The 26,604-nt window shown below is 42.0% G+C and overlaps 1 protein-coding gene across 1 annotated transcript; it reads left to right on the forward strand.

Moving 5' to 3' along the window:
- The first annotated feature begins 15,238 nt into the window (after window positions 1-15,238).
- TMEM212 (transmembrane protein 212) lies at window positions 15,239-26,341 on the forward strand. Its single transcript, XM_066590037.1, has 4 exons — window positions 15,239-15,463; window positions 23,342-23,401; window positions 24,868-25,191; window positions 25,829-26,341. The coding sequence occupies exons 1-4, from the start codon at window positions 15,305-15,307 to the stop codon at window positions 25,847-25,849; spliced, it is 564 nt and encodes a 187-aa protein (XP_066446134.1). The 5' UTR covers window positions 15,239-15,304; the 3' UTR covers window positions 25,850-26,341.
- The last annotated feature ends 263 nt before the right edge of the window (window positions 26,342-26,604 follow it).

A 26,604-nucleotide genomic window follows, 5' to 3' on the forward strand; every position in this document is an offset into this window, starting at 1 on the left:
CATTGGCTGGCTGTGATTGGCTGAGGAGGTGTTCCTGAACCAATCACAGCAATTCCTTGATGGGGGCGGGGTAGTACGGCTGCTTTCACACCTGCGTTAGGGCTCAGTTCAGGATTTCTGTCTCTCTGCTCCATGTTTGGAGGTGAGAAACTAAAATAAAACGGATCCGTTTTTTCCCTCCATTGATTTAATTTAAAAAAATTGATTTAAAAAAAAAAAAACAGAAAGCAAATACAAAAGGTTTCTATTTGCCTCTATTCTGTCAGGTTTCTGTCCAAAAAACAACATGCAAGAAATATAGAGCGGGTGCTATCTTTTCTTGTGCATAGTATTAACGTGCGAGAATCCCAATCAATGGTTTTGTTTTATCTGTTTTGGGGTTGTGAATTTCATGTCAGCAAAATGTAACAAAGACGTGCCCATGTGTTTAAGGCCGGCTGCACACGGAATTCCGCGGCAGAGCCCGTCATGGCGCCCCCCAGAGACCCCCAAACTTACCTGCGGATTCGGCGTCCTCGTTCCCGCATGACGCTTCGGCGTAAAAACGCCGGCCGCGGTAGGCGGGGAAGCGGTTTCACGCTATCTTCCGCTGTGCTACAGCGGAGGATAGCGTGACGGACAGGCTTCCATTGACTGCAATGGAAGCCGTCCACGCGTACACCCGCGGCACACAGAGCATGCCGAGGGTGAGGATGGGTGATTTCACGGTGCGGAATTCCGCGGTGGAATTCTGCACCATGAGCCCTGAGCTATTAGGTTCAATAGAACCTAATAGCTGCGGGCAACACAGCGGATTTCTGCCATGAATTACGCGGCGGAAATCCGTCCGTGGGAAGGAGGCCTAAGTCACGAAAGGTGGATCTTTAGGTACCGTATGTGTGTTTAAAGAACAACAGATGAGATTCTGAAGCCTTCTATAAATTATGTAAAAATAGAGAACTGTTCTAAAATATTTGGTTATATTTAAATAGAAATATTACAAACTACCATGTGAAATACATTGAGATATACATAAAAGGTCAAGAGTATATCCAGACAGCTGGAATCTTCCTGGATGCTGTTATTACTGTATACTTTATTTGCTTTGTGAACTCAGTATGCAAATACTCAGGAAGCCATAAACCAATTCCTTCCCACATATCCGTTTTTAAACTGTCAACAGCAGAAATCTGCAAAATATAATGAGTATACAGTGACCTCTGCTGGTGAAAGGGGGAACGCTGCATGATATTGGGGCCATAACATTGTATTCATTTATGTCTTCAGAGAAAAAGTCTAAAGTGAGATACTAAATTGATACAAATGTATTATCTACAGTGCATATAACAGGCGAGATCACTATTTGATGTTGACAAGAGCTTATATGGACTATGGGTACAGACTGACTGCCAATTTTTTTTTCCTGTAGCTTCATTATTCTGTACACAAGACTGCAGTAGCAATAGCAATGCAATGTATATATGCAATATAATCAATAATAACTAAGATAGACAAAAATGTTCTTTTTTTATATGCCTATTGTTCTTCTGTCACCTGCTGGCAGTGTCTCACGCATGTGCAATAACTAGTTCACAATAACATTGCACCTATTGTGACCCATCCTGTGGTAGCCGACAAACCCTTCTAAATTACACAAAAAAAATGCCACCTGGCGCCCTCAGAGTGGTTCCACCCTTGGCTATAAAAGACTCTCAGAGGCTCTTTGTGTGTAGTGACCTCTTTTTCCACCTGTGTAGAGCTGTTGACCGCTAGACGCCTCTACGGTGCAATAAAAGAGATTTCGACAAGTTAAAATAGTTTGAGAGGGACGCATTATTGGGATGTAAGAAGCTGGATGGTCGTATCGATGAATTGACCACAACCTGGGACGTTCTTTCCAGACTTTTAGGAGGTGTTGGGACCAGTGGATGCGTGAGGACACACAGACAAGGCGACCAGGCTCAGGATACCCTTGACAGACCACCCGTAGAGAGGATTGTCGGACAAGCACGAGCAGCTCCCACTGTTTCATTGTCCACCATCCAGAGAGAGGTGGTACCATCATTACAGGCCCCTGAGTCTGTTGGAAGCTTTTTCAGGCACTTGGCTGAAGGACATTTGGTGTTATTGCATCCATGACATGTACGGCCTTTGACACCCACCGTTACTTCTGTTTGCAGTGGTGTTGTGAAAGATGAAACTGGACTGCTACGGAATGAAACCAAAGTGTTTTCAGCGATGAATCCAGGTTTAGTTTGGGCGCTAACAACGGCCATGTTCATGTCTGGGGACCTCGGGGTGAGCACCTCGTATCCTGCCTTTGCTGTGGAGCTGAGCACTGCCCCCCGCTGGTGTGATGGTCTGGAGGGATCACTGCATATGACATTTGCTCACCCCTATTAGTGGTATGAGGGACAATGACAGCTCAGCGATATGTTCAGGACATCCTGCAGCCATATGTGTTCCTCTCATAGCAGCTTCCAAGAGGCATTTTCCAGCAGGATAATGGCCGGCGCATACAACAAGGGTGTCAGAGGAATGTCTCCACAACATTGTCACACCTCTGTGGCTGCCCGGTCGCCAGATTTATCGCTGATAGAACATGTATGAGTTTGCACAATCTAGAGGCCCAGTTACAGCAAATGATATGACATGGGATACCGTACAGAACCTGTATGCCTTCATGTATCATATCTAGTATCCAAGCTAGAGGCGGTACAACAGGTTACTAGAGCCTCTATGCCCACCTGTATCACATCTTGTATCTAAGCTACAGGTGGTACAATGGGGGTACTAGAGCCTCCATGTCCACTTGTATCACATCTTGTATATAAGCTAGAGGCGGTACAACAGGGTACTAGAGCCTCCAAGCCCGCCTGTATCACATCTTGTATCCAAGCTAGAGACGGTACAATAGGGTACTAGAGTCGTTTTCTGCAATGAATTCTCCTTTTCCTCCGATATTGTAATCACTCACTTATTTATATGAATGTTACAATCACACATAGAAAGTTTCATTCCATTCTAACAACTCCTAGGTGCTTGATTTTTTTTTTTACAATGAGTGTATGTAAGTGTTTTTAATATACCGCTATTTTCTGATAGAGGTCGCAGCATTTATCAGAATAGAGGTAACATTTATAGGTTTATGACATTTATTACACTCTACATCCAGATGTAGCAGCCATCAGCATGCATCTCATTCAAAATGAATGAGAACGGCCGTGCAATATGTATATCATAGAGCACCATTGTGTTTAGTAGTTTCTCATTCCTAATTTCCTTCTTTGTTCCGTGGAGTGAATATTCTATATATCATGCACTTATGAATCATTTCTGGTATGATTTTTAGACCTAACACATGATGGTATCTAAATAACAGTGCCCCAAAGTATATATAAGGGTGACTACCCACTACAGTTTTTTTCACTCTGAAATTCGCAGCGTTTTTTTTTCCTGCAGGGGTCTATGGGACCTGTAATGTTAAAATCGTGATCGCGCAAAAAACGCAATTTACCGCAAAATCGCGATTTTAACATTACAAGTCCCATAGACCCCTACAGGAAAAAAAAACACTGCAAATTTCGCTGTGAAAAAAACCTGTTGTGCATAGTCACCCTAACTCAGATAATACCACCATTTAGTGCTTAAATAATAATAACATAAAGTGTTCAACATCTCCATACTTAAATGGAGACTGTCATGTCATCATAAACTATGTTCTTGGTTCATAGGATGGGGGAATTGGAGTCAGGGAGTGTTTTTATAGTTACCAGCCTCCCTGTTCCCCGTCAGCGCTGCTGCACCGTTCATGCATCAGACTATTCTCTACAGTCCCTTTGCCTGCATACCCATAGAGAACAGTGTGTGCATGTGCGCTAACTGCAGAGATGGGTCCAATAGGGGTGCTACTCTATTACTATTGTTTGTTAGCTTGACATTTTGTCTACCTGCTCCTTCCACAGAGACCTTTCCACTTTGTGCTCCCATTTTTCCTCTTATCATGCAGAGTCCTTGCCCTCTTCTGTACTTTCACTCCACAGATTCATTGCCACTTTGTGTCCTTTGCTCACTCTTGTCCCCACAGAGCATATGTCACTTTCTCTTATTCTCTTAAGTTTCCTATTCCCTTTAATGGGAAAAGCCTGCAATTCTCAGAATGGCCACTATGAAAAACATAGTGTTATGAGTACTAACAGGATCATACTTGAATGTAACCAGATTAGCGCCACAACCCTCTCAATCAGCTGATTGGCGGGGGTCCCTGGTGGTGAACCCCCACTGATCAGATACTGATGACCTATCCTAAGGTAGGCCATCAATTTTAACAACCCAGATAACCTCTCTAAGGGCAAAATAAGCTGGTCCTGAATGAATGGTGGTGCGGGCCCAAACACATTCTTTGAACAAGGGGCTCTCTACATTCTTTATCCGCCCTTTACTACTAGACAGCTAGTCAGTGCATGCATTACAGTAATGGCTCATTCACACTGGCGTATGGAGAGCGTTTAATACGTACCCCATTTAAAGGCTCCGTTTGGCACGTGGAGAAATAGAGCATGCTACGATTTATATCTCTTGCGTATCAATATGCATCGCCCACTCACATGTGTGAATGGAAGAATGAAAGTCCATAGACTTTCATTGCCTCCATTCACCGCATGTTACGCATGGGAAATATGTGTGTGTAATACGCAGTATCAATGCGCCCGTGTGAATGAGCCCTAATGCAGGTGTTTTACCAGTGAATTATCCATGTAATTGGTTGGATCTCCCAGCCAATCACATGTGCTGCAGGTCCAGAAGACCTGTGGCATTGTACAGTATGTTGAATGTGGTTTCAAGCTACAATGGTTCAGGAAAGACCATTGTATATTGAAAATATTGTATCCTGAGACCATTGTAATTTGAGGGATCACTGTATTAGATCATTTGTGTGTTTTTATTTTATAGCACTGCTTAATTGACCAGACCTCACTTCTTTCTTACAGATATTGTACCAAAATAGACCTTTATCACCTATGCATAGGATAGGTGATAAAAGTCTAATTGGTAAGGGTTTCACCGCTGAGACGCCCACTGATCTTGAGAATAGGAATCCTCATATTCTCATCGTTGCGGGCTTGCTGCACCCGACTGTAGTGACATGGAGATTGAATGAAGCGACCATCGCACATGTGTGGCACAGCTTCATTCATTTTAAAGGGGCTGATGGAAATAGCCAAGTATAAGCACTTGGCTACCTCTGGCAGTCTCATTGAAAATGAATGTAATGGCACCACACATGTGCGATCGCTCCATTCAATTTCCATGTCACTACAGCTGGAGAGGGGGACATGAGAACCCTTGTTGTCAGGCTTGATGGAGGTCTCAGAGGTTGGACCTCCACCAATCAGACTTTTATCACCTATCTTATGGATAGATGATAAAAGTCTGCTTTTAGTGCAGCCCCTTTAAGGATTTTTTTTTAAGTTCCTCCAGATGTTGGGCCATATTACAAAAAAAGTTTAGGAACTTATTTGCACCAGCAAGCAGTTACTTGTATTAGCGTTCCAATTCTATCCGTTCAATTGTGCCTTGGATACTTGGATACTCTGTAGGCCAGTCCTCTCTATGCTTCTCTATTCTCTATGGCTGCTTTCAATTGCCTGATGTCCATTCCTATGTCCTTCTTGATGGTATCCAGCCAACATGTCTTTTTTGTTTCCTTTTACCACTGACTATTCCAAGTAGCATCTCTTTTTCCAGGGAATTCGCCTTCATCATGTGTCCAAAGTAAGTCAGTCTCTAGTTCGTGGTCTTGCCTTCCAGGGACACCTCTGGGTTGATACGGTCCAGGACAGCTTTGTTGGTGACCCTAGCTATCCAGGGGATTCGTAGAAGTTTTTTCTAACCCCACAGCTCAAAAGCAACAATTCTTCTTCTGTCTGCTATCCTTAATGTTCACATCTCACAACCATATATTACAATCGGGAAGACGATGGTTGTGATTAACCTTCATTTGATGGTGACTGAGACATCCTTGCATTTCTATATTGGGTCAATACTCACCATGGCCATATGTTAATTGACGCTTTATCTCACCTGTCGAGCTGCCACTATGATCCATGAGGGAGGAACCCAAGGAATACGAAACTATTAAGCCTAGACAGTAATCGCATGAATATCCAACAATCCACAATAAAGTATAGATGATATGAGTTTCCTGCTCTTCCTTTTTATTGTTCATGTCATTAGATGTGTAACATTTCTTTAAGTAATAACTGTATTTGCATAAGAAACGTTCTACAAGTCTACGAGTGTATGCCCATCACAGCACAGCTTCCCACAGACTACGGGGCCAAGCATGAATAATCAATATGTTGAGGTTAGACAATTTATCGCTGTCATCTTGTCATGTAAATACATGGGAACTTGTGCTCACAAATTACAAGTGCATATTAGCCTAAATCAGCAGAACTTGCTCTGTGTAAGGGCTTGGTTGTTTTCTTTGTATACATCTGGGCATGGGCGGAAGAAATATTCTGGCAAAGATGATGAGTCTTCCTGGGCATTAGTACAGTAGGAATGCTTAACTAATGCGAGAGCGGCTAACAAGCTCACCCGTGCTACAATCAGCTGTCCTCACAGAACAGCGCCCTTCACATGTCTTGGTGTGAATCCAGTTTATGGCCTGGATTTCTGCAAGGCTGAAATAATCTGTTAACATCATTGGATGAAGCAATTACATGGATGCATTGTGGATTTTTTGTGTGAGAACTTTTCTGTGCAGCAGCTGTATGAAATTAATTGAGATACCATTTTGCAATGTTTTGAGAAGATCATTTCTAGTTCCAACACCAAATGAAATGAAGCAATAATAACGGCCCCCAATAAATTACTTATCTGATCTTTACCAATAGGCATAGTGATAGAATGCAGAAAAAACATACCTAATTGATAGCTCTTAAATAATGGCTGAATGTTTAGTGGCTGGTTTATCACCCTCATAATAGGAGCTTGCACATGCCACATATCCTATTGTCATGTTCTTCATATATTGTATATATAAAGCTCAGTTCACACTTTTATCAATGAACATCTGCTGTTGGATCCTCTGTGCAACAAACATCTTATTATTCTGCATAAGACATCCTTTGATAAAATTGCAGATGCCGATGAGTGAGTGTGAACAGGGACTTACTGCAAAATGTTAACCCAACCATCTTTCTTGCTAATCAAATAATCTCGGTGTATTGTTATGCATGGTACATTTCTTTTCTTTCCTTAGGGTATGTTCACACATTGAGACAAAATGTTTTATTGCAGATTTTCCGCCCGCAGGGCATGTTCACTTCTACACGGCAAACAAACGCATTGATTGAAATGACTAATGAGTGCAAATACGCAGAAAAATAGAGCATCTTTTTTTGTGCAAAATACATACATGTGAACGAGCCCATTGAAATCAATGGGTTCTATTCACTGCATATTGCGCACTGAACCCACTAAGCCTGGGTTCACACAGGGCGGATTTGCTGCAGTTTTGCCGCGGATTACCATTGCATATCCGCGCTGCGGCAAAACCGCTGCGTTTGCAGTGCAATGCAGCACGAATGAGTTTTGCAAAAAAGCTGTTCTCACAGGGCGGATTTTTTCCGCACAGCTGCAGTGCAGAAATGCAACTGCGGCGCAGTTTTCAAAGATGCAGCATGTCCATTCTTCCATCTTTTCCGCAGCGCTTTTTTGTCCATAGACCCCTATGGACGCAGCAAAATCTGCACCAAAATATGCGGCAAAAAGCAAAAAACACTGCTGAAAAAACCGCTTGTGGATTTTTCAGCAAGAAAATCTGCAGGTAAATCCGCAAGCCAAAATTAACCTTTGAAGCGGTTTTGCCGCAGAAGCAGTTCTTCTGTGGCAAAACCGCAAGGGAAAAACCGTGGCAAAACCGCAGCAAATCCGCCCTGTGTGAACCCAGCCTAATGTTTATTACCTACAGCTACAAGTGCGTATTACCTGTGCATGCCTGATTGATTATGAAATCACCCATAGTATTCTGAAGCATTAACACTTTGGCCGCTTCAGTTCCAATAGAGAGATATAAATTGTTGACTGCATAACAACATACCAAGATTATCTGTTTGGAAACCCCAAAACAAAACACACATTAGCATATATGAATCAATGCTTCTAGGGAAGAATAGCTCCAGGGAAATACCACAGGGGTTTGACTGTGACACAGGTTACGGGATATGGTGCAGACGATGGAGTTACAAATATAGGAACTTTTTATTTTCAACAACTGAAAAAGAGCAATGTTATGCAGTTCAGGAAACAGTTCAAGAAACAAATAACTGTATAATAATTCTGACCACATCTAACTAAAGCCTATGAGGCCAACCTCACTTACAACTTGATGCTGCAGAAACTCCCGATATCTTCTATCTTGTCTTTATGCATAGTATCTGTATAGAAGGTCCAAATCCTTTCTCTTGCCAATCATTGCTTGTCAATGTGCAACCTTTCTGTATGCTTTAGACACATTTACCCATGTCCCTTTAGTAGCTTCTGCTGCTCAGCATGCCATTCTGCAATTTCTCTACAGGCTCTGCTGTCTCCTCTACCACTTGGCAGTTCTGCTGTCTTGAAAGTCTCTACCCCTGCCCCCTTTTGGCACAGCTACTTTTAGTTTAATAGTCCCCAGAACTTTCAGGATCTATCCTGGCAGGGAAACATAAGTCCTCCTCAGTCATTCCAACATTCTGGGCTGTCTATTTCAACCATCCCATCCTGGAATCCGCAATACAAATCCACCTGTGTGAGCTCGGCCTAAGAGAAGTGCCCTATCCTGGGAGGGGGGCTTAGCGCTGTGACACCACTGGGGGTGGAGCCTTGCACAGAGTGTCTTTTCAGTGCTTCACTCTGTAAGGGGGAATACAGGGAAGTACTTTCCTCTTACAATATGGTATCTGATGTACCAAGCTACGATTTAGTGCACATCAATGGAGAACATCCATATGGATTCCATGGTAAAGTAAAGCATGCTGCGATTTTTCTTCCACTTGCAGAATATGCAATTTGTATCCACAAGTGTGAATGAAAAATCCAAAATACATGCTTTTCAATGCCTGTGTTTTACTGTCAATTGTCTGCACAGACAGCTATCGCGAAATTCGCAATACAAATCTGTCCTTGTGAACCCGGCCTAAGAGAAGTGCCCACTCCTAGACAAGAGGAGCTCTGCCATTCTCTGAACACTGGCTGCTTCGGTCACTATAACCTCATGCAGTGACTCCTGTTAGTGTGGAAAGGTCCAGCACTGTGCAAGAGTCCCCTTCTGTGGGCCAGTACCATGGCTGGAGAGATGGAAAAGATGCAGAGGTGCAGGGAAGAACCTGGTAGAGGGCTCACTTCTCTGCCAGACCAGCAGCACTGGTAAGCACTTCTGAAGGAGGCTGCTGTAAGCTCTGCCTTCATGACAAGATCACCTTAGTTTGGCCCAACCCCTGGGAACATATAAACAAATGTAGCTGTGTCACAGCAGCAGAGCCTTGAGCCTGGGCAGTAGGGGTGCTGCAGCACAGACAGCAGACGCAGGGGCAGCAACAGATAGGCATACTAATAATTATTAGGAAATTATAGTACCAGTGTTTTTGGTGGCACAATGTGCCACACAGCTCTGCTACATGCACAACACACACAGCTCTAGTACATGCAAATCATATACAGCTCTTACATACACTTTTCCTCTCATACAACAGGGATCACAACCAGCACAGCAGAGTCCTGCACATACTGATCACCCCCTGGTCATGTGACCCCAGACTCCTCCCACACAGGTGACTGATCAAATGACAGTGACGTCATCACAGGTCCTGTAAGCACACGACTGCTATCTGACTCTGCAGGCTTTTAATAAAGTTTAGATTCCCGGTGACTGATCCCATGATGGTGGCATCTTCACACATAACTGACACAGTCACTCACAGACAGTTGGTTGTTAGTATTCCATAGCAACTGAAGCCACGGGGGTTTGTAGCAGATGTAGTCCATCTGTAATCTACACAGGGATGAAGAACCTGTGATGATGTCACAGTCATGTAATCAGGGGCAGAGCATGTAACTCACTCACGGACAGACAGGTGGTTGTTAGTATTTTATCTAGTAATTATTAGAAAATTATGATACCATACTGCACTGCTACATACATTGTTCATCCCATACAACAGGGATCAGAAGCAGCACAGCACTGGAGATAAAGGACCAGTGATGATGTCACTGTCATGCTCCACCCCTGATCACATGATGGTGATGCTAATCCCAAGTGAATGACTTACATGTTCTGCCCCTGATAACATGACATTGATATCATCAAAGTTCCTGCATTCTTGTGCAGTTTACAGGTAGACTACAAACCCCATGTGGCCTCAGTTGCTATGGAATACTAATGAACACCTAGCCAGACAACAGCCATCTGCATACAGGACCTGTGATGATGTCACTGTCATGTGATCATGGGCGAAGCATGTAACTCCTTCACTGGACATGAAGGACCTTTGATGATGTCATCATCATGAGATCAGGGACGGAACATGTAAGTCACTCACAAACCCACTCACTCACGCACAGACGGACAGGTATTTATTAGTAGTTTGACTAGTAATTATTAGGAAATTATATAGTACCAGTGTTTCTGGTGGCACCACACAGCTCTACTACATGTACGTCACACACAGCTCTGCTACATGTACAGCCCATATAGCTCTGCTACATACATTCTTCATACAACAGGGATGAAAAGCAGCACAGCAGAGTCCTGCACACAATGATCACCTGCTGGTCATGTGACCCCACACTGCTCCCACACAGGTGACTGATTACATGACAGTGACATCATGACAGGTCCTGTAAGCACACAGCTGCTATAGGTGTTTGTTAGTAGTCCAACCCTTACAAACCAACTTCTCAGTTGCTATGGAATACTAACGAACACCTAGCTGGACAGCAGCCATGTGCTTACAGGACATTTGATGATGTCACCATCATGTGATCATGGGAAGATCATGTAACTCACTCACTTGGGATTAAGATTTTGCTCTGCCCCTGATCGTCCAGAGTGAGTGAGTAACATACGCCACCCCTAATCACATGACGGTGACGTCATCACAGGTTTTTCATCCAGAGGTCATCCAGAGTGAGGGAGTTCTGCATCCCCTACAAACCTCGCGGCCTCAGTTGCTATGGAATAGGACTTGAATAGAAGTGAGAAAAGTCTGAGAATTGGCTATAATACAGATGAAGAAAGATGCTAAAGCAAGTAGCAAAAGGCGTTCTGAGAGCATGAGTGCATTATTCTCCCTGGGATAGTGAAATGTAAAACCCCTGGCCAGTGTCGGAGGTTAGGAATGTGATTTATGACGCTATAGCTTTAGGTTAATGCAAGGTGTTGAATGATAGTCTTTATGAGGTTGTACTGTTATGTAGGTATGATGGAAAAAATAAGATGTTATGTAAAATACTTATGACTAAGGATGTAATGACGCAGTAAGGCCGAGTGTCAACGGGTGATTTGTCATAGCGTGGTCCACTGCGATAAATCGCACATGGAGCAAGCATGGCACGCTTTCCATAGGATAACTATGGAAAGCACAGCCCAATGTACACAAGCGTTTAAAAATCATGGCATGTCACTATTCTCCGTCATGAACCTATCATTAAACCGCGGAAAATCGCGGTGACATCAATGCACCCTCACGGCGGAATATCGCTTGCAATATTCCATTCCGCCCATGGACACTCAGCCTAAGAGTGGTAGTATGGCTTAAAATATTGTGTGACAGCCTCTTGATATGGATGATGTCTATGATGTGTTTCGCATTCTGTGTAAAAAGACACTGCTCCTATGGAGTTTTGCCTATGGCCGAAGATGATGTATGTAATGGTTATGCCGCAGGCAAGAGAAGCTAATCATGCGAAAAGTCATGTGTCTTGCTGAGACCAAGGAGGAGATGTAGAAGGTGATGTATGTGTCGGTGAAATACGCTAGATGACATTTTGAGTCGCAGTAGATATTTGGAATACTATCACTTTAAGAGAGTCTATGACCAGTTATCACGTAGTATTTAAGTATCTGAACCTTCCTATGAAGCTACACATTTTGAAATATGGTTTATGGTAAAGAAACTTATTTTTGAAAAAAAGTGCCACCTCTGCCTCCATCTTTTATCGCCACGTATAACAGATGGAGGCAGAGGTGGCACTGTAACCTGCAACATGGGCATGTACCACCCACTATTGGGTGCTATTTAAATGCTACTGCAGTGATGTCCTGTCGACACATGTGACCCATGCAGCCAATCGTTGATGCACTTCTGAGGCCTGTAATTGGCTGCAGCAGTTATGTGTGTGTGAGGGTCCCTAATATTTGGCTCAAAGTTCCCCTGGTGATCTGGGATCGTGTCTGTAGCATGAAGACTTCAGAGAAAGCTCACATAGGGTCAGGGAGTTGACATGTATGCTTTGAGTAACAAACATTTATGAAAAGCAAAAAGAAAACAGGTAAGCAGTTTAAGTCTCGTTCTGGGGTTACTTACAACTTTGTGCCGGTTGGCTATTGCTGAGGATCCGCGTTAGTGGTGCTGTGTTAACCCTTTCCAATCCAATTTGTATCCTGGTTTTCCTAGGGGGATTACTCTTTTTCTATCGTTATACAACAGCGCTATCTGCTGGCAAAAGCCAATACTGCATGGGGTGACACGATGGATAGGCTCCGACAGCAGAGAGGCTGGCAATATATAGTAAGAGAACCTTGGCGAACGTCTTTCAACATCGGCTGGTGAATATACTCTACTTTATTATAGACCATTAACTGTTGTTAAAAAAATAACACCAAAAACCCCTTTAAGAAAAGAGGTCGGGGTAACAACAAATGGTTTCATTCATATTTTAAGCAGCCCTTCAGCCTGTGGATGTAGATGGCCCCTGCAGTCTTAGGCACTTATTTTTACCAGTACCATGTAAACAGAGGAAATGAGCAATTATATCTGTCACTGCATGAAAACATTCAAGCTGTAAATCAAACACAAATAAATAGAAGTTAAAATAAAGCATCTCTGAAATGAAGATTAATTAAAAAAGTAAAGCGTCAGGAGACAATATGTAAATGTTAGTCAGCTGTTTGCTAACATTTAACTTAGCCTTAGCTATACATCACATACCAAATATTTATGCCTGGGTACAACCAGCATCATGTATACTTAATTACGAAACCAAAGATTCAATGGAAGCTTACAATCCTCCATACCAAAAAAATTAAAGGGAACCTGTCACTCCTTCCTGCTACTCTCTATGATGGCAGCATAAAGTAGTGACAGTCACGATCATTTCATCAACCTGTCACTGATGCATGAATATGCAATAGTTTTAGAGAACTCTCGGTGTAGTCATTGCAGCATGACACCATGAGGCAGAAGTACAATGAAGATGTATCATGAGATGCACCCACTCACGACGTCTGCAGACTCTCTTCCTGCCTCCAGTGAAAATATCTTTGTAACAAAAGTTCGAGCCACAAAAATTTGCTAAAGAGTCCAATTCCCTCAGAGCAAGTTTTTGTCTTCTGCAACAGGACTGTTGACTAACTTCATGTATCCCTACCAGTGTGCACTCCTAGCATTCATGATGAGGCTGGCCACACTTACAGTTTGTTGTGCAGGGGTTACAGCTTCTACTGACCCCAACATTGGCTGATGGAGTCGGGAGTGTTCCTTTCTGCTCCTTCCTTAGTCTCCTCATTGGTACCGAGTGGTCTTCTGTCTGTCCTGGGCTGTGTTGATCCTTTTCTCTTTTTCCTAAGCAGTACCGATAAAAGGCCTCCAAGCTTTCTTTAAAGTCCAGGTACAGCACAGCCAGCTGCTTGTCCTTTTCTTATATCACGCCCCTGCAGCTCACTTTTTAATCCTTCACTTCTTTTACACTCTCCCTGTAGTGCAGCACTTGGCTCTTATATGGCATTGGTAGGGCATGGAAAAGGTTCCTGAGTGTTCCAGGGCAGGGCTTCACCTCTCAGCGCTGACAAGTACTGTCACTTTCTGGTGCTGCCATGTGCATGAATCTACTGCTGTGCACCTGAATCTGTCACACAGTTCTCTCTCTCCTCTTTGCTTCCCCTTGCCTGTCTCATAAGGGGCGGAGCCTAGCATGGCCAAAGTGACCGCTTAAGTAAGAGAGGTAGTAGTACATTGCTTAGCCCTCTTATACACTCACTCTGGCAAACTAATTTTGTTCTTATTCCTTTGAATAGACATTATGTAATGCTCTATTACATAAAGACCACAGCAGAGGAAATGTATAATGAGATATGGCTTCCCCTGATAATAAAAGGGGCTACAGTAGGCAAGTTTCTACTTAAAGTAGTTGTTTTTACAATACATTCCCTTTAATATCCATTTGAGGCTTTGGAAAATAGAGATCTCCCTCAAAAGGACATTTTTTTGCTTGTCTAGTCCTGACGTAGACATACTTGATGACTTTAAAATAATAACCTTAAGAAAGTGAATACAGTATTAGTGCCACCACAAGAAACAGAGCAATGCAGCATGAGAAGTAAGGGAAAGGAAGTGCAGGACAGTGAACTACTGACAGAGTGATAGGCTTGCAACACACCCCCTGCCTGATAGTAGATTGCAAACAGCAGGGCAGCAGAAAAATGTCAAAGACCACCTGAAAATCAGAACTTACTGACCTGAAATAGGGTGCAAACTGCAACAAATCAGATGGTAATGAGAACCTGTTATATTTTAGAAAACGTGTTGAAAACTCAGGTACACTTTACGTGTATACTGCACAATTAAGCAGCAGGGTCTGTACTGAGATATACAGGAAGGCTACAAGAATTAGTATTGAACACTAGGAATGTCCAGGGTTAATTCTAATGACATGCATTTTGAGTTTGTTTCCATTAATTTGCATCTATTTCTTAAACTGTCCCAGGAATGTGTTTAAGACTTTATTCCAGACTCCGAAATTCTTGGTGTGGATGAATTACCCCACACAGCTCCGAGATGATGTAACACATTCCTTCATAGGAGAAGGAACTGACACAAAAACTTTTCCGTTTATCTCAGGGTGGGGGGAATTATATGTATACAAACTAGATTATTTGGTGGCCATGTCCTAGCAGATCCGGAAACAATTAAAAGCAAGCAGCAGGTTAAGCTGACACATGTAAACAATGGATTTGTGTCTTGACTACAGTTTCCAAGAAACAAAAGTTTACACAAAGTGCTTGGAAAACACCATTCGTTCCAGACGCTTGACAGTGAAAAGTAGCACTTTATGGAAAATGACGAGCCTCTATCAGATTACTGGAGGAATCCTGACTGCATTTGGCACTCTAAGCATTATTTCAGGGGTTATAGCATTTTTTCCTGTCTTAAGCTACAATCCTTTGTTTATTGGTTGGAGTACACGGATTGCTTGTCCTATCTGGAATGGAGCACTGGTAAGAGGATAACAGAAGACTCTAGACTTCATTGTATGTAATATTTAGCACAGGTTCACATTAGTGTTTTTTGGCTTGGCAGATTTATTAATACTATTGCACTATCCAATTGTTTGGCCAATCTCTTCCTCAGTGCAGTGGGCAATGGATTTTTCAACATGGCACAAGTAGAAAAGTATTAGAAATCTGGTTGAGTGAGTAAAACATCTGTATGCATCAGAAAATGTGGCAGATGGGGTTTGGCCAGAACACTGATAAGTCCTATACAACTGATATACAGCTAAGAGGTCCTTTAGTGTAACTTTAGTATAACATGTACCACATTCGTCATCACTTTAAAATACTTGCCCTCCAATGTGTATAGCCTAGCTCTTGAGTTATGCTAGGTTTTCAGTAATTCCCACAGCATGGGACTTCTTAGCCATGCCCCATGTTTCCAACATTCCTCAGATTCCATAAAAAGTGGTAGTGGAGGTAGATTTTCCAAGAATATTTTAAAATGTAGCTGTCCATGCCCAAAAATAATAATCTAATCTAAATTCACCTGTGCTGGGTCCCCGCACCCCCAGTGCCCGCACCTCTGTTCACCCTGCCAGTGCTCTGTTCACAGGCTGCGATGTGTCTGTTGAGGAGACTTCACAGGCGGCTGCAGCCCATCATAGACCTCAGTGATCTACTGCAATCAGTGACATCCTAGTTACAGACTGTCTCTGCAACTTTTACACAGACCCCATGGGGTGAATGCAAGTGAAGTGCTGGAGCTGTAAAGATCCTGGCCAAGTGAGTATAGTCTAGTTTTTGGTCATGGCCAGCTGGATTTAAAAAAAAAAAAAATTCTTGGAAATGCCTTTAATTATTTCAGCCTGAACACCATTTTTTATAATGTAACAGTGCCAAAAAGTTGACACAAGTCCACTGGCAATTATCCATATACAGGGTGTAGTCAAAAAGACTGATCCAGTGCTATATCTCAATTCTGGTGTCCTATATTGAAATAACACTAGCATACTTTAATATGAAGGCATTAATACGCGATATGATGGCATGGCACATGGAAACCTGGGAACCCCAGAACATGGATTTTGATTTTGTATTGTGGCCCATGTAAGAGATAGACAGTAAAACCCACTTGCAAATTTAAAGAGTAGCATGTAAGAAGCAGAAATTCACTTTCCGCATCTCTCTGAGTCCCATAGGACCACTGCTATGACTAAAGTAAGAAAAGTGTGATTGATGTCAGTGAGAGAAACAAAGTAATCTTGTAGATATGATACCTTTTAATGGCTAACAAAAATACATGATGTAAGGAAAGCATACATGAAGTGGTCTTCTTCTGCTATGATTGAGGCAGATTATTCACTAAGTCATCCACAGTCTTTATCAAGAGACTCAGGTACAGATCTGCATTGAAAGTCCTTGTAATGAGCACAGGTCCAACGACGGGTCCATACATGTATTGTAACGGGACATAGAGAGACACAGAAAGAGGATTTCTGCTTCCCACGTGCTATCCTTCAATTTTGCAATTCAGTTTTATTCTCTATCTCTTACAGGGGCCACAACACGAAACTGAAACCCATATGCTGGGGCCCCTAGAGGCCACTGCACTGTGCTATTGTGTATTGCATCCATACCTTCCTATCCAAGTACGCTATTTCTATTTCAATATGGGACCCCAGTATTGAGCTATAGCGCTGGATCGGTCTTTTTGATTACACCCTGTTTTTTTTTTTGTTTGTAAGAGCAATAGGAAGATGTTGATTGGCCAATGCATAAAATAAACTCAGTTATCTGACCAGTATAGTATCAACCTTATTTTATTATTAGTAGAGGTCACAGGTAGTTTTTTTTTTGTTTAAACAGGTATAAGTTCTAGGTAACATCCACTAGGGGGAGCTGTGATTCACTAAACCGATCAGCCATAGATTTTATGGTGTGTCCTTTGATTCCTTGCTTGGCTGAAATAAAGGGTAGCTTCCTCCTATTCTATAAAGATCTGTTTCCCCCTTGTTTCATTGGTATATAATATCCTTCCTTTCAACTAAAAGTTCTTTATCATGAGCCATATTTAAGAAGCCACGGGTTATAGAAAGCACCTAATGTGTTCAAAATGAGACTGGTATTTGCATCTCATGGCATGAAATCCTCTGCTTAAGCAATTGTTAATCATTTCCATGCTTGTACTTCTGTGTATGCTTTTCTGGGATATAGTGAGTTGGTTTTGGACATATTCGGTGTCATTTTGGAACAGCTCAGACTGCTTCCCTTTCAGGGATGTGATATCCTCTGCTAAAGGAGGTTAACAGTTTGTATTTCTAAATAATAGATATTGAAGAGTTAAGATAACAATTTGTATATGATTATGAAGATCAACAGATATAAACCTACAGTAAACGTATACATATGATACAGGACATACTTATGCAATACAACTGCTAAGTCTCATCAACTGGTTATGAAATGTAACTGAACGTCATGATTACTGGGGAAGACATAACTGACTCAACCAGAAGCTGTTAGGCCATGTCGGCCACTGCAGCTTAACAACCCATAGAAGTACAGAGGTTGCATTGCCCTGGGTGGCTGGTGCGGACTGATAAAGAAGGAACCGTATGTTCTGCACAGTAAATCAACATATATATGGCTCTACATAGTAAATCAGCACATTCTGGACATATCTCCGTAGATGCAAGTGTAAACACAAAATTTATAAGTGTATCGAGATTTATTATTGAGAACATCTACATCTCACACCCTGTTCTAAAAACTATGACACCCATAAATTGAAACCAGAAGTCACATTTCAAATTTATAAGATGTAGTGTCAGACATAGCAATATATGCTGCCTCTGACTTAACAGTGCTTTCATGTCTAAAATTTGCTTCTGTATTTTTATGTAAATTCTCTTTTTTATTTAGCATGTTGGTTTTGCAATTGTGTTTTCCAAACATTTATTTAAAATAAATGTCATTAGAACAATAGCTATCAAACACGTCGTAATACTGAGGCTAGTGCACCTAAGTCTGATGATCAAATAGGGAAGATGGAACAATAACTCTGTAGCACCACCTATTGGATGGCAGCATTCCTGCAAATCAATGTCAGACCCTTTATACAAGTCTTTATAACAATGACTAGGTATTAAAAACCAAAAGCCAGAAAGACATACACAGACAGCTGTTTTAGGGTGTTTGCCCCTCATCAGTGTGCCGTAGGTTTCTGGCTTGGCTAGTGAGAGGTCTGTGATGTGGGTCAGGAAGGGTAACGTCTCTCCTGAAAGAGAGCACCCAGAAGGTGAGTGAGAAGATACATAGGAGGCGGGTATTAGTGTATCTTGACGCCACCGGAAGCTAGGGGTTTGACAGGAGGAACGCCCCTGTCACACCCCTAGCTCCTGATAGCGCCAAGGCCGGCAGGTCCTTGTCTGCAGGCTTACGCTCAGGGTAACGTGTTATTAGGCTTACATTGTTACCTGTAAATGCTGCCATGTTACCGCTGTAACATGGCAGCATTAACATGTAATAACACAAACCTAATAACACATGTTACCCTGAACCTAAGGTCCCCCACCCACATTTACCAGCCCCCCGCTCACATTTGCCGGCCTCAGCGCTTGTGCTCCGCTGCATGCATAGTCAGCTCAGTCTCGGCCGCTTGCAGCTGCCGCGCTCACAGGTACTGCACCGCCGCCTTGACTGTCTGGACCCTGGACGCCCTTTCCCTCCTGGGAGATGCTGCTTCTTCTCCGCTGCCATGACAGTCAGATGTGTGCCAGCTACTCCCCCACTTACAGCTGCTGTGCAGAGCGGTTATACTATGCTGCCGGGAAAAGCCGCATCAGGTGTGTGTGTGGGGGGGGGGGATGGGAGGCGCAAGCCGGCGGCGTATGCTCTTGCATCAAGTGGCCACCGGATAACACTGTGTCTTCCCCCGGTCATATCGCTTCCCTGCTGCCGGGGGTATGTGGAACTCATGTTCCTGCATCGGGTGGCTGCCAGATAACACTGTGTCTTCCCCCAGCCATATCGCTTCCCTGCTGCTGACACTATGTGGAACTCACTGCGGTTGCGGGTGGGGGTGCCTGTTGTGCAGCGCCGCAGGCTGTAGTGCCCTTTCAGAACCTATGTGGCAGGCTGCTGTGAAGCCAATCAGGTACAGGGGGCATGACCTTCCTGTCAATCTTGACTCCATCAGGACTTCCTGGTGGTGTCAAGATACACTAATACCTAGGAGGCGAGTGAGGAGACTTATAAGGCCATGCATGCTCCTCTAGGAAATATATGCCGATAAGTAAGATTAGTTATAAATACTTTTATTAACGGTCTGACATTGATTTGCAGGAATGCTGCCTTCCAATAGGTGGCGCTGCAGAGGTATTGTTCTATTTTCCTCATTTGCATATTTCTCAGAAGAGCATGAATAGCCTTATAAGTCTCCTTACACATCTACTAGGTGCTCTCCTTAAGGATAGATGAAACCTTCCCGACCTAAGCCTGATTAGGATATCATATACCTCTATGGTAGAGGCAGTTCCCCCAGTTCCAATTGGTCTAAGGTTGACTTTGTTTATCTTTCTCATTTGTGGTATGAACCTGTGTACAGCGTCTTCTTTCTCTCCCCAATGACAGATTGTTTATCTGTCACTCAGGGGCGACCTAATAACTATATATCAATATATCACAGCACAATACAGAGATCTCTCCCATGATCTGTTTGTACCCAGGACCGTGACTGTATCAAGGGGGGCATCCTCTGCATCTAGAAGAAAGGAGGTTTCTATACCAACATAGGAGGGGGTTATTTACTGTAAGAGCAGTGAGACTATGGAACTCTCTGCCTGAGGACATGGTGATGGCGAACTAGATAAAAGAGTTAGGTGACTAATGCCACAGGTCAGACACCATGCCAATACATTGGTACCGCATTCTGTGTTTTAGTAATCTAATCCCCTCTACATGAGGAGGAACAGGGAAATCTTTATGAACTGGGCCAGTTTACTCCAGAACCGTGTTGTAATTTTAGTTCAGGTTAAATATTTATGTATGAGTTGTAATCTTAAAAGTGTTTTCTCATGACTCAAAACTGCTTCACAACTACTCTGTGCTTCCTGTTTGCTGCTGACGAGGACCTGTGACTGCTGTAGCTAATCACTGGCCACAGCAGCGACCCTCTATAGGCAGTGATTGGCTGCAGCAGTCACATGTCCTGGTCAGCAGCAACCTCAGGGTGCGGGCAGACGAGCGCATAAACGGCGCGTTTTTGCGACCAAACGTATATACGTGACCATCTGAGGCAATGGTTTCGAATGTATTCGTTCACATGGGCGATTTTACGGCGTGTAAAAACGTCAATTCGAAAAAAAACAGAACATATGCGACCGAAATACGCGCCAACGCATATTCGATCGCCGAAAAGACCGTTTGCAAAGTAGGAACAAACGAAAATACGCTTTCTAGCTCTGGTCGTGATCGGTGAAAAACGATCGCTCGGGCGATTATACGTTGCGCTCGTGCGAACGTAAATACGCCTACGCTCATCTGCCCGCACCCTTAAAGCGATAAGCATAAGCGATAAGCATGGCAGGGCAGTAGCCCTGCCATGCCTTATCACAGCGATCATCAGGGCAGTGTTGTAAGTCCCTCAGAGAGACACAAGTTGTGTAAAAAAAAAAAAGATTAAAAAAATGAATTTAAAAAAATGTAAAAAAAAAAGTTAAAAAACCCTTTTTTTATGCTTTTTCTCATATTAGCAAAAAAAAAGGTTTAAAAAAAATTAAAAGCCCACATATTTGGTATTGTCCCGCCCGTAACAACGCGTACAATAAGCTGCACATGCTTTTAACTGTGCACGCAAAAAAGCGTTAAAAAAAAACGCTAGAAAGCTGAGGCAAAATGCTAATTTTTAGCATTTTGCCTCCCTAAAAATGCAATAAAAGTAATCAAAAAAGCCATATGCACACCAAAATGGTACCAATAAAAACTACAGCTCGTCTCGCAAAAAATAAGTCCTCATAGAGCTCCGTACATAAAAAAATTAAAAAGTTACAGGACTTTGAATGCAGCAATTTAGAAAAAAAAAAAAGATTTCCAAAAAAGGGTTTTTATTGCAGAAAAGTGGAAAAACCTAAAAAAAATGTAAGAATTTTGGTATTGTTGTAACCGTACCGACCCGCAGAAAAAATGGATTGTGTCATTTATGCTGCATGATTAACACTGTAAAAAAAAAATCTATGGCAGAATTGATGCGTTTTCTCTCCCTGTTATCATAAAAAAATAATAAAAGTTTTACAATATAGTCTATGTACCCAAAAATGGCACCGATAAAAACTACAGTTCGCCACGCAAAAAACAAGCCCTTATACGGCCGTGTCGACGGAAAAATAAAAAAGTTATGACTTTTGATAAATGGAGAAGAAAATCCGCCAAAAATCGTTGTGTCCTTAAGCCCAAAATAGGCCATGTCATGAAGGGGTTAATTCAGTTTAACAATTTATCTAGAAATTAAAGATTTATTTTATTTGGCATATACAAGTAATGTCTTAAGACAACAGTCCAGAGAAAAATCTAAAAATCTATTTATATAATAAAAAATATCAATTAAACGTATTAACATACAGATAGATACATGCTGTTCAATTTCAGCCTCTAATTTGATGCAAATGCATGTAAAGCACATCTCAGTAATTCAGCTGTGCATTCCATGAACTGACCTCTCCTACTAAATCTCTTTTAGGCCCCTTTCAGAAGAGCATATTTTAGATCCTTATTTAATCCTTGTTTTATGGACTGTAGCACAGAGCTAATGAAAAGAAATGATTCTCTTTAAATAGGCCTATAAAATACGCCTGAATTTTAAAAATGCAGCAGCCACTAATTTCATCCATTTTACCCATGTAATACATCCATTGAAGTCTATGAAGAGTGATTAAAATATGGATGCAACCGTATTGCACCCGTAATTGCCTTTATTTGTATTATTTTCTATTGGACAATAACGGATCCATTTTTACGTAGGAGTAAATTATAGCAATGAAAGCAAATATATATGTAAAAACAGATGAAATACTGATGACTTTCTGATGTGAGTTCATCTCTATGGTCCTTTTACATTAAGAGCTTTCATTCCCACTTCATGAAGTATTCCAGAACTAAGGTTCTTCATTCATATTGCTTGCAGATCGGAGGGGGTCATCAATGGGGTCCATGACCACAGACTTTACAAGTTTGTAATTTGTGTAAATCACATAAAATGTATCTAGTAAAGTCTGGCTGTATTACCAATACTCCAACATTCATGGTTAGAAGTCACCAGTGAGCTCCACAAGCGGTTTATGGCTTTATAGAATACTGCTGCCCCATTGATCTAGGAATAAGGCAGGGATCTGGAATCCCTCTTTGACATGTGACTGTATAGTTCCACTTTCACTGACATTTATCACACAGACATTTCCAACTCTCCCATTTGTTTCCTAGGCTTGAATTACTAGCTGTGTAACAGTACATGCAACAAAGTAACAGCTTGCAGTCTGTTAAGGGGAATCTGCCAGTTGCCAGTAGACTGTTGCTGAGGAGCAAACCAGAAAATTTTAGAAGTAAACTTTCTCACACTGAGCGCTCTTATAAGAATTGTGGACTAAGGCTACAAAAAATAAATCTTCCTATTATTTATTATTGGGTCTTTGATAGACTGGTCATTGTTCCATGACGCCCATTAGAAGACTAAGATATAACATTGTCTTTCTTGGCTGTGGTAAGATTGCATACATAGTAAAATGATACAATGCATATTATAGATAAAGCTGTAGTGGTATGATTATTATTATCAATGTCCGTCAAGATGCTAAGACTATGATCCTAATATGCTAATTTCTCTTGCAGGCCCTGTCTGTTGGCATTCTTACACTCCTAGCTTATCGTGAATGGATACAAAGATCACTGGTAATGTTTCATTTCAATTCGGTTCACATAAATCCATTTTTTATCCTAATATAATGTAACAGAATTGAATGGAATTTATTTTATGTACAAGTCAAAGAAATCTCGTTTATTTTTTGATCCCATGAAAAAACACCTACTTAAAGTTTATCTAACATCGGTAGGTCATATACAGGTAAGAAGTTGGCTAAGGGCTCAGTCACACGGGTGTTTTTTTGCCCGATTTGCAGATGCACTTGCGATCTGCGTCTATATATACCCAATGCTTTTCAATGGGATCGGTCACATGGCCGTTTTTTATGCGGATGGGCTGAGAATTATATGACCCAACGATTTGCAGAACGCAAATTGTTGTTCTTGTATATGCGCTCAATGGGGCCAGCGGCAGCAGCGCCGACCCCATTGAGAACATATACTAAAGATCGTTCTCCTCTGCCACAGCTGTAGCAACTGGGGCAGAGAAGAACAATGTTCTTCCATTGAAAGTAATGGGCTGCCGGCAAGCGCTGTATTAATTTTGGGGGAAGGGCTTCAAATATAAGCCCTTCACTGAAAACCATCCAAAAAAGTGTAAAAAAATAAAAATATATATACTCACCTTTTTGTAGCTGCCGGAGATCAGCCTCGTCCAGCCGGCTCTTCTCCTGAACTGCTTTCTGTAGTATTCAGCAGGCGGGGATTTAAAATCCCCGCCTGCTGAATGGGCTGCCTCTGATTGGTCACAGCCCTCAGCCAATCAGAGGCAGCTCTCACTCACTCATTCATGAATTCATGAATGGGTGAGTGCGTGCTGCCTCTGATTGGCTGAGCACTGTGACCAATCAGAGGCAGCTCTCAGCTGTCATTCAATAGCTGAGAGCTGCCTCTGATTGGTCACAGTGCTCAGCCAATCAGAGGCAGCACTCAATCACCCATTCATGAATTCATGATTGGCTGAGGGCTGTGACCAATTTTAAATCCCTGCCTGCTGAATACTACAGAAAGCAGTTCAGGAGAAGAGCCTACTGGATGCAGGTGATCTCCGGCAGCTGCAAAAAGGTAAATATATATATATTTTTAATTTTTTTAATTTTTTGGGATGGTTTTCAGGGAAGGGCTTATATTTGAAGCCCTTCCCTGAAAATTAATACAGCGCTTGCCAGCAGCCTATTGCTTTCAATGGAGCCGGCTGTATTGCTGGCTCCATTGAATTCAATGGGCGAACATCATTCTCCTCTGCCACAGCTCTTACAGCTGTGGCAGAGGATAGCGGGCAGCGCCCGTGGGACCGAGCCCTTTGGGCTAATAAATGCTGTTAGCAGTGTTTTTTTCAGTCGTGACGCTGTCTTCGGTCACGCGATTTTTTGTGCGCAAAACTGATGCGCACAAAAAAAAAAAAAAAAAAATCGCATGAAAAAACGCCCGTGTGACTAAGCCCTTATTGTGTAAGGTTATATAAAAGCTGACTATATGTTTGACATGTTTTGCAGTGGGAATCCACATTTACCCTTTGCCTTTTAAGTGTCATCGGATGCCCTGTTCAACTGACAGTGGCCATCGCATCCATACTTATTGGTCCATACTGTTACTACACTTTTGCTGGGATATCATCAACCAATTACATTGGCTATGCAATCAAGTATCCTTTCCCTTATGCCAAGTTTCCAAGTGTATGCCAAGAACCCCTTCACTATGAATGGTATCATCTGTTTCTACAAATCTTTGACCTGCTATCAAGCGTTTTTATAATGTGCTCATCATTAGCTTTGCTGATCAAGCTGTCAGCCAGGATACTACGGACAGGGACTTTAAATGTAAGTAGCCTGGATCCACTTTTTGCAAAGTTTTGACTTTTTCAGATTGTTTTATTTCCTTAGTTTTGCTGTATTACTTAAAGAGGTTGTCTGAGATAAACATTTTGTCTAAAAACAGCTCCCTTGTGGCCACAAAATAACAAAAAAACTTAAACTCATCTCTCCCTACTCTCTCCAAGTCGTCCATTGAGTCATTGAAGGGCTGTGATTGGTTCATCGAGCGCTGGCTCTGATTGGCCGCACCAGCGCTCGGGAACCAATGAGAGGCAGAGCTTCCTGGAGGTGGGGATTATTAAAGTCCCAACCAGGAAGCTCTGCAGCAGAACTTCAAGCAACTGCCGGGGGAGCTTCAAAGAAGACGCACAGGGAGCTGACAGTGCCGGAGAGGTGATGTATTTTTTCTTTGTTTATTTTTTATGCAGCTAGGGCTTATTTTAAGGGTAGGGCTTAAGTTTCAAGTCCCCCCAAAAAATCCTCACACGTGGTGCTATAAAGTCGCACGACTTTGTAGCACCATGTGTGACTTTGTAGCGACACAAAATCATGATCACAGCAAGAATATAATAATAATAATAACATCATAATCACAATATAGACAGTTGTTATGCATTGACTAACATTATCTTTGATTTTCTAGGCAAGAAAAAATATTTGGTGACTTGTTCACATTATGAGGACCTTCCAACATGGGAAGCTGTAAAGAACGGTGCACTGATGTTTGTGGCTCATTTAATTTGCTTTAAAGTTCACAATAGATCACTTTGGATTTCCTTTAGTTACACAAGTGAATGATTCTGCTTGTATAAGTAAGCAGCATATGTGTCTCAGTAAAGTTCTTACTGACATTAACCATTACTAGCTGCAGCCAGTTGTGGCTTGTCTGACCAGACCATGGGTTATTGTATCTGGTAATAACTTTGGAACGCCTTTCCTTCTCCAAGTGATTCTGAGATAGTTCCTGTGACACATTGTACTTCATGTTAGTAGTCAATGTAGTTCTATATGTTTTGTGTTTATTTATTTATTAAATTCTACATTTGCAGAAAATTGTAAAAAAATTCCCAATTTTCAAGCTTTGAATTTTTCTTTTTGTAAGACAGTGACTCACACCACACTCAATATTTAATAAACAATATTTATCATATGTCTACTTTATCGTGGCATCATTTTGTAAGCGCCCTTTTAATTTTTTTTTTTGAATGGCTGAAAGCTTGTAAGTATAGGGAAATCTTTCTAATTTTGAAGAAAAGATCCCAAATCTGTTTTTTAAGGGACTAATTTAGTTCTAAAGTAACTTGAAGGATCTATATGTTAGAAATCCCCATAAATCACCCCATTTTAAAACTGAACCCCTTATCTACTCCAAAATGGCATTTATGAAGTCTGTTAGCGCTTTAGGTGTTTTACAGGAAT

Source organism: Eleutherodactylus coqui, chromosome 1, assembly GCF_035609145.1.
Source record: "Eleutherodactylus coqui strain aEleCoq1 chromosome 1, aEleCoq1.hap1, whole genome shotgun sequence".
In the NCBI taxonomy this organism is placed as follows: domain Eukaryota; kingdom Metazoa; phylum Chordata; class Amphibia; order Anura; family Eleutherodactylidae; genus Eleutherodactylus; species Eleutherodactylus coqui.

Excerpts from the sequence above, each read along its gene's own strand:
- TMEM212 (XM_066590037.1), top strand. The coding sequence starts at position 15,305 with ATGACGAGCCTCTATCAGATTACTGGAGGAATCCTGACTGCATTTGGC. Across the intron at positions 15,464-23,341 it reads CTATCTGGAATGGAGCACTG|GCCCTGTCTGTTGGCATTCT; the intron begins GTAAGAGGATAA and ends TTTCTCTTGCAG. Across the intron at positions 25,192-25,828 it reads TACGGACAGGGACTTTAAAT|GCAAGAAAAAATATTTGGTG; the intron begins GTAAGTAGCCTG and ends TTGATTTTCTAG.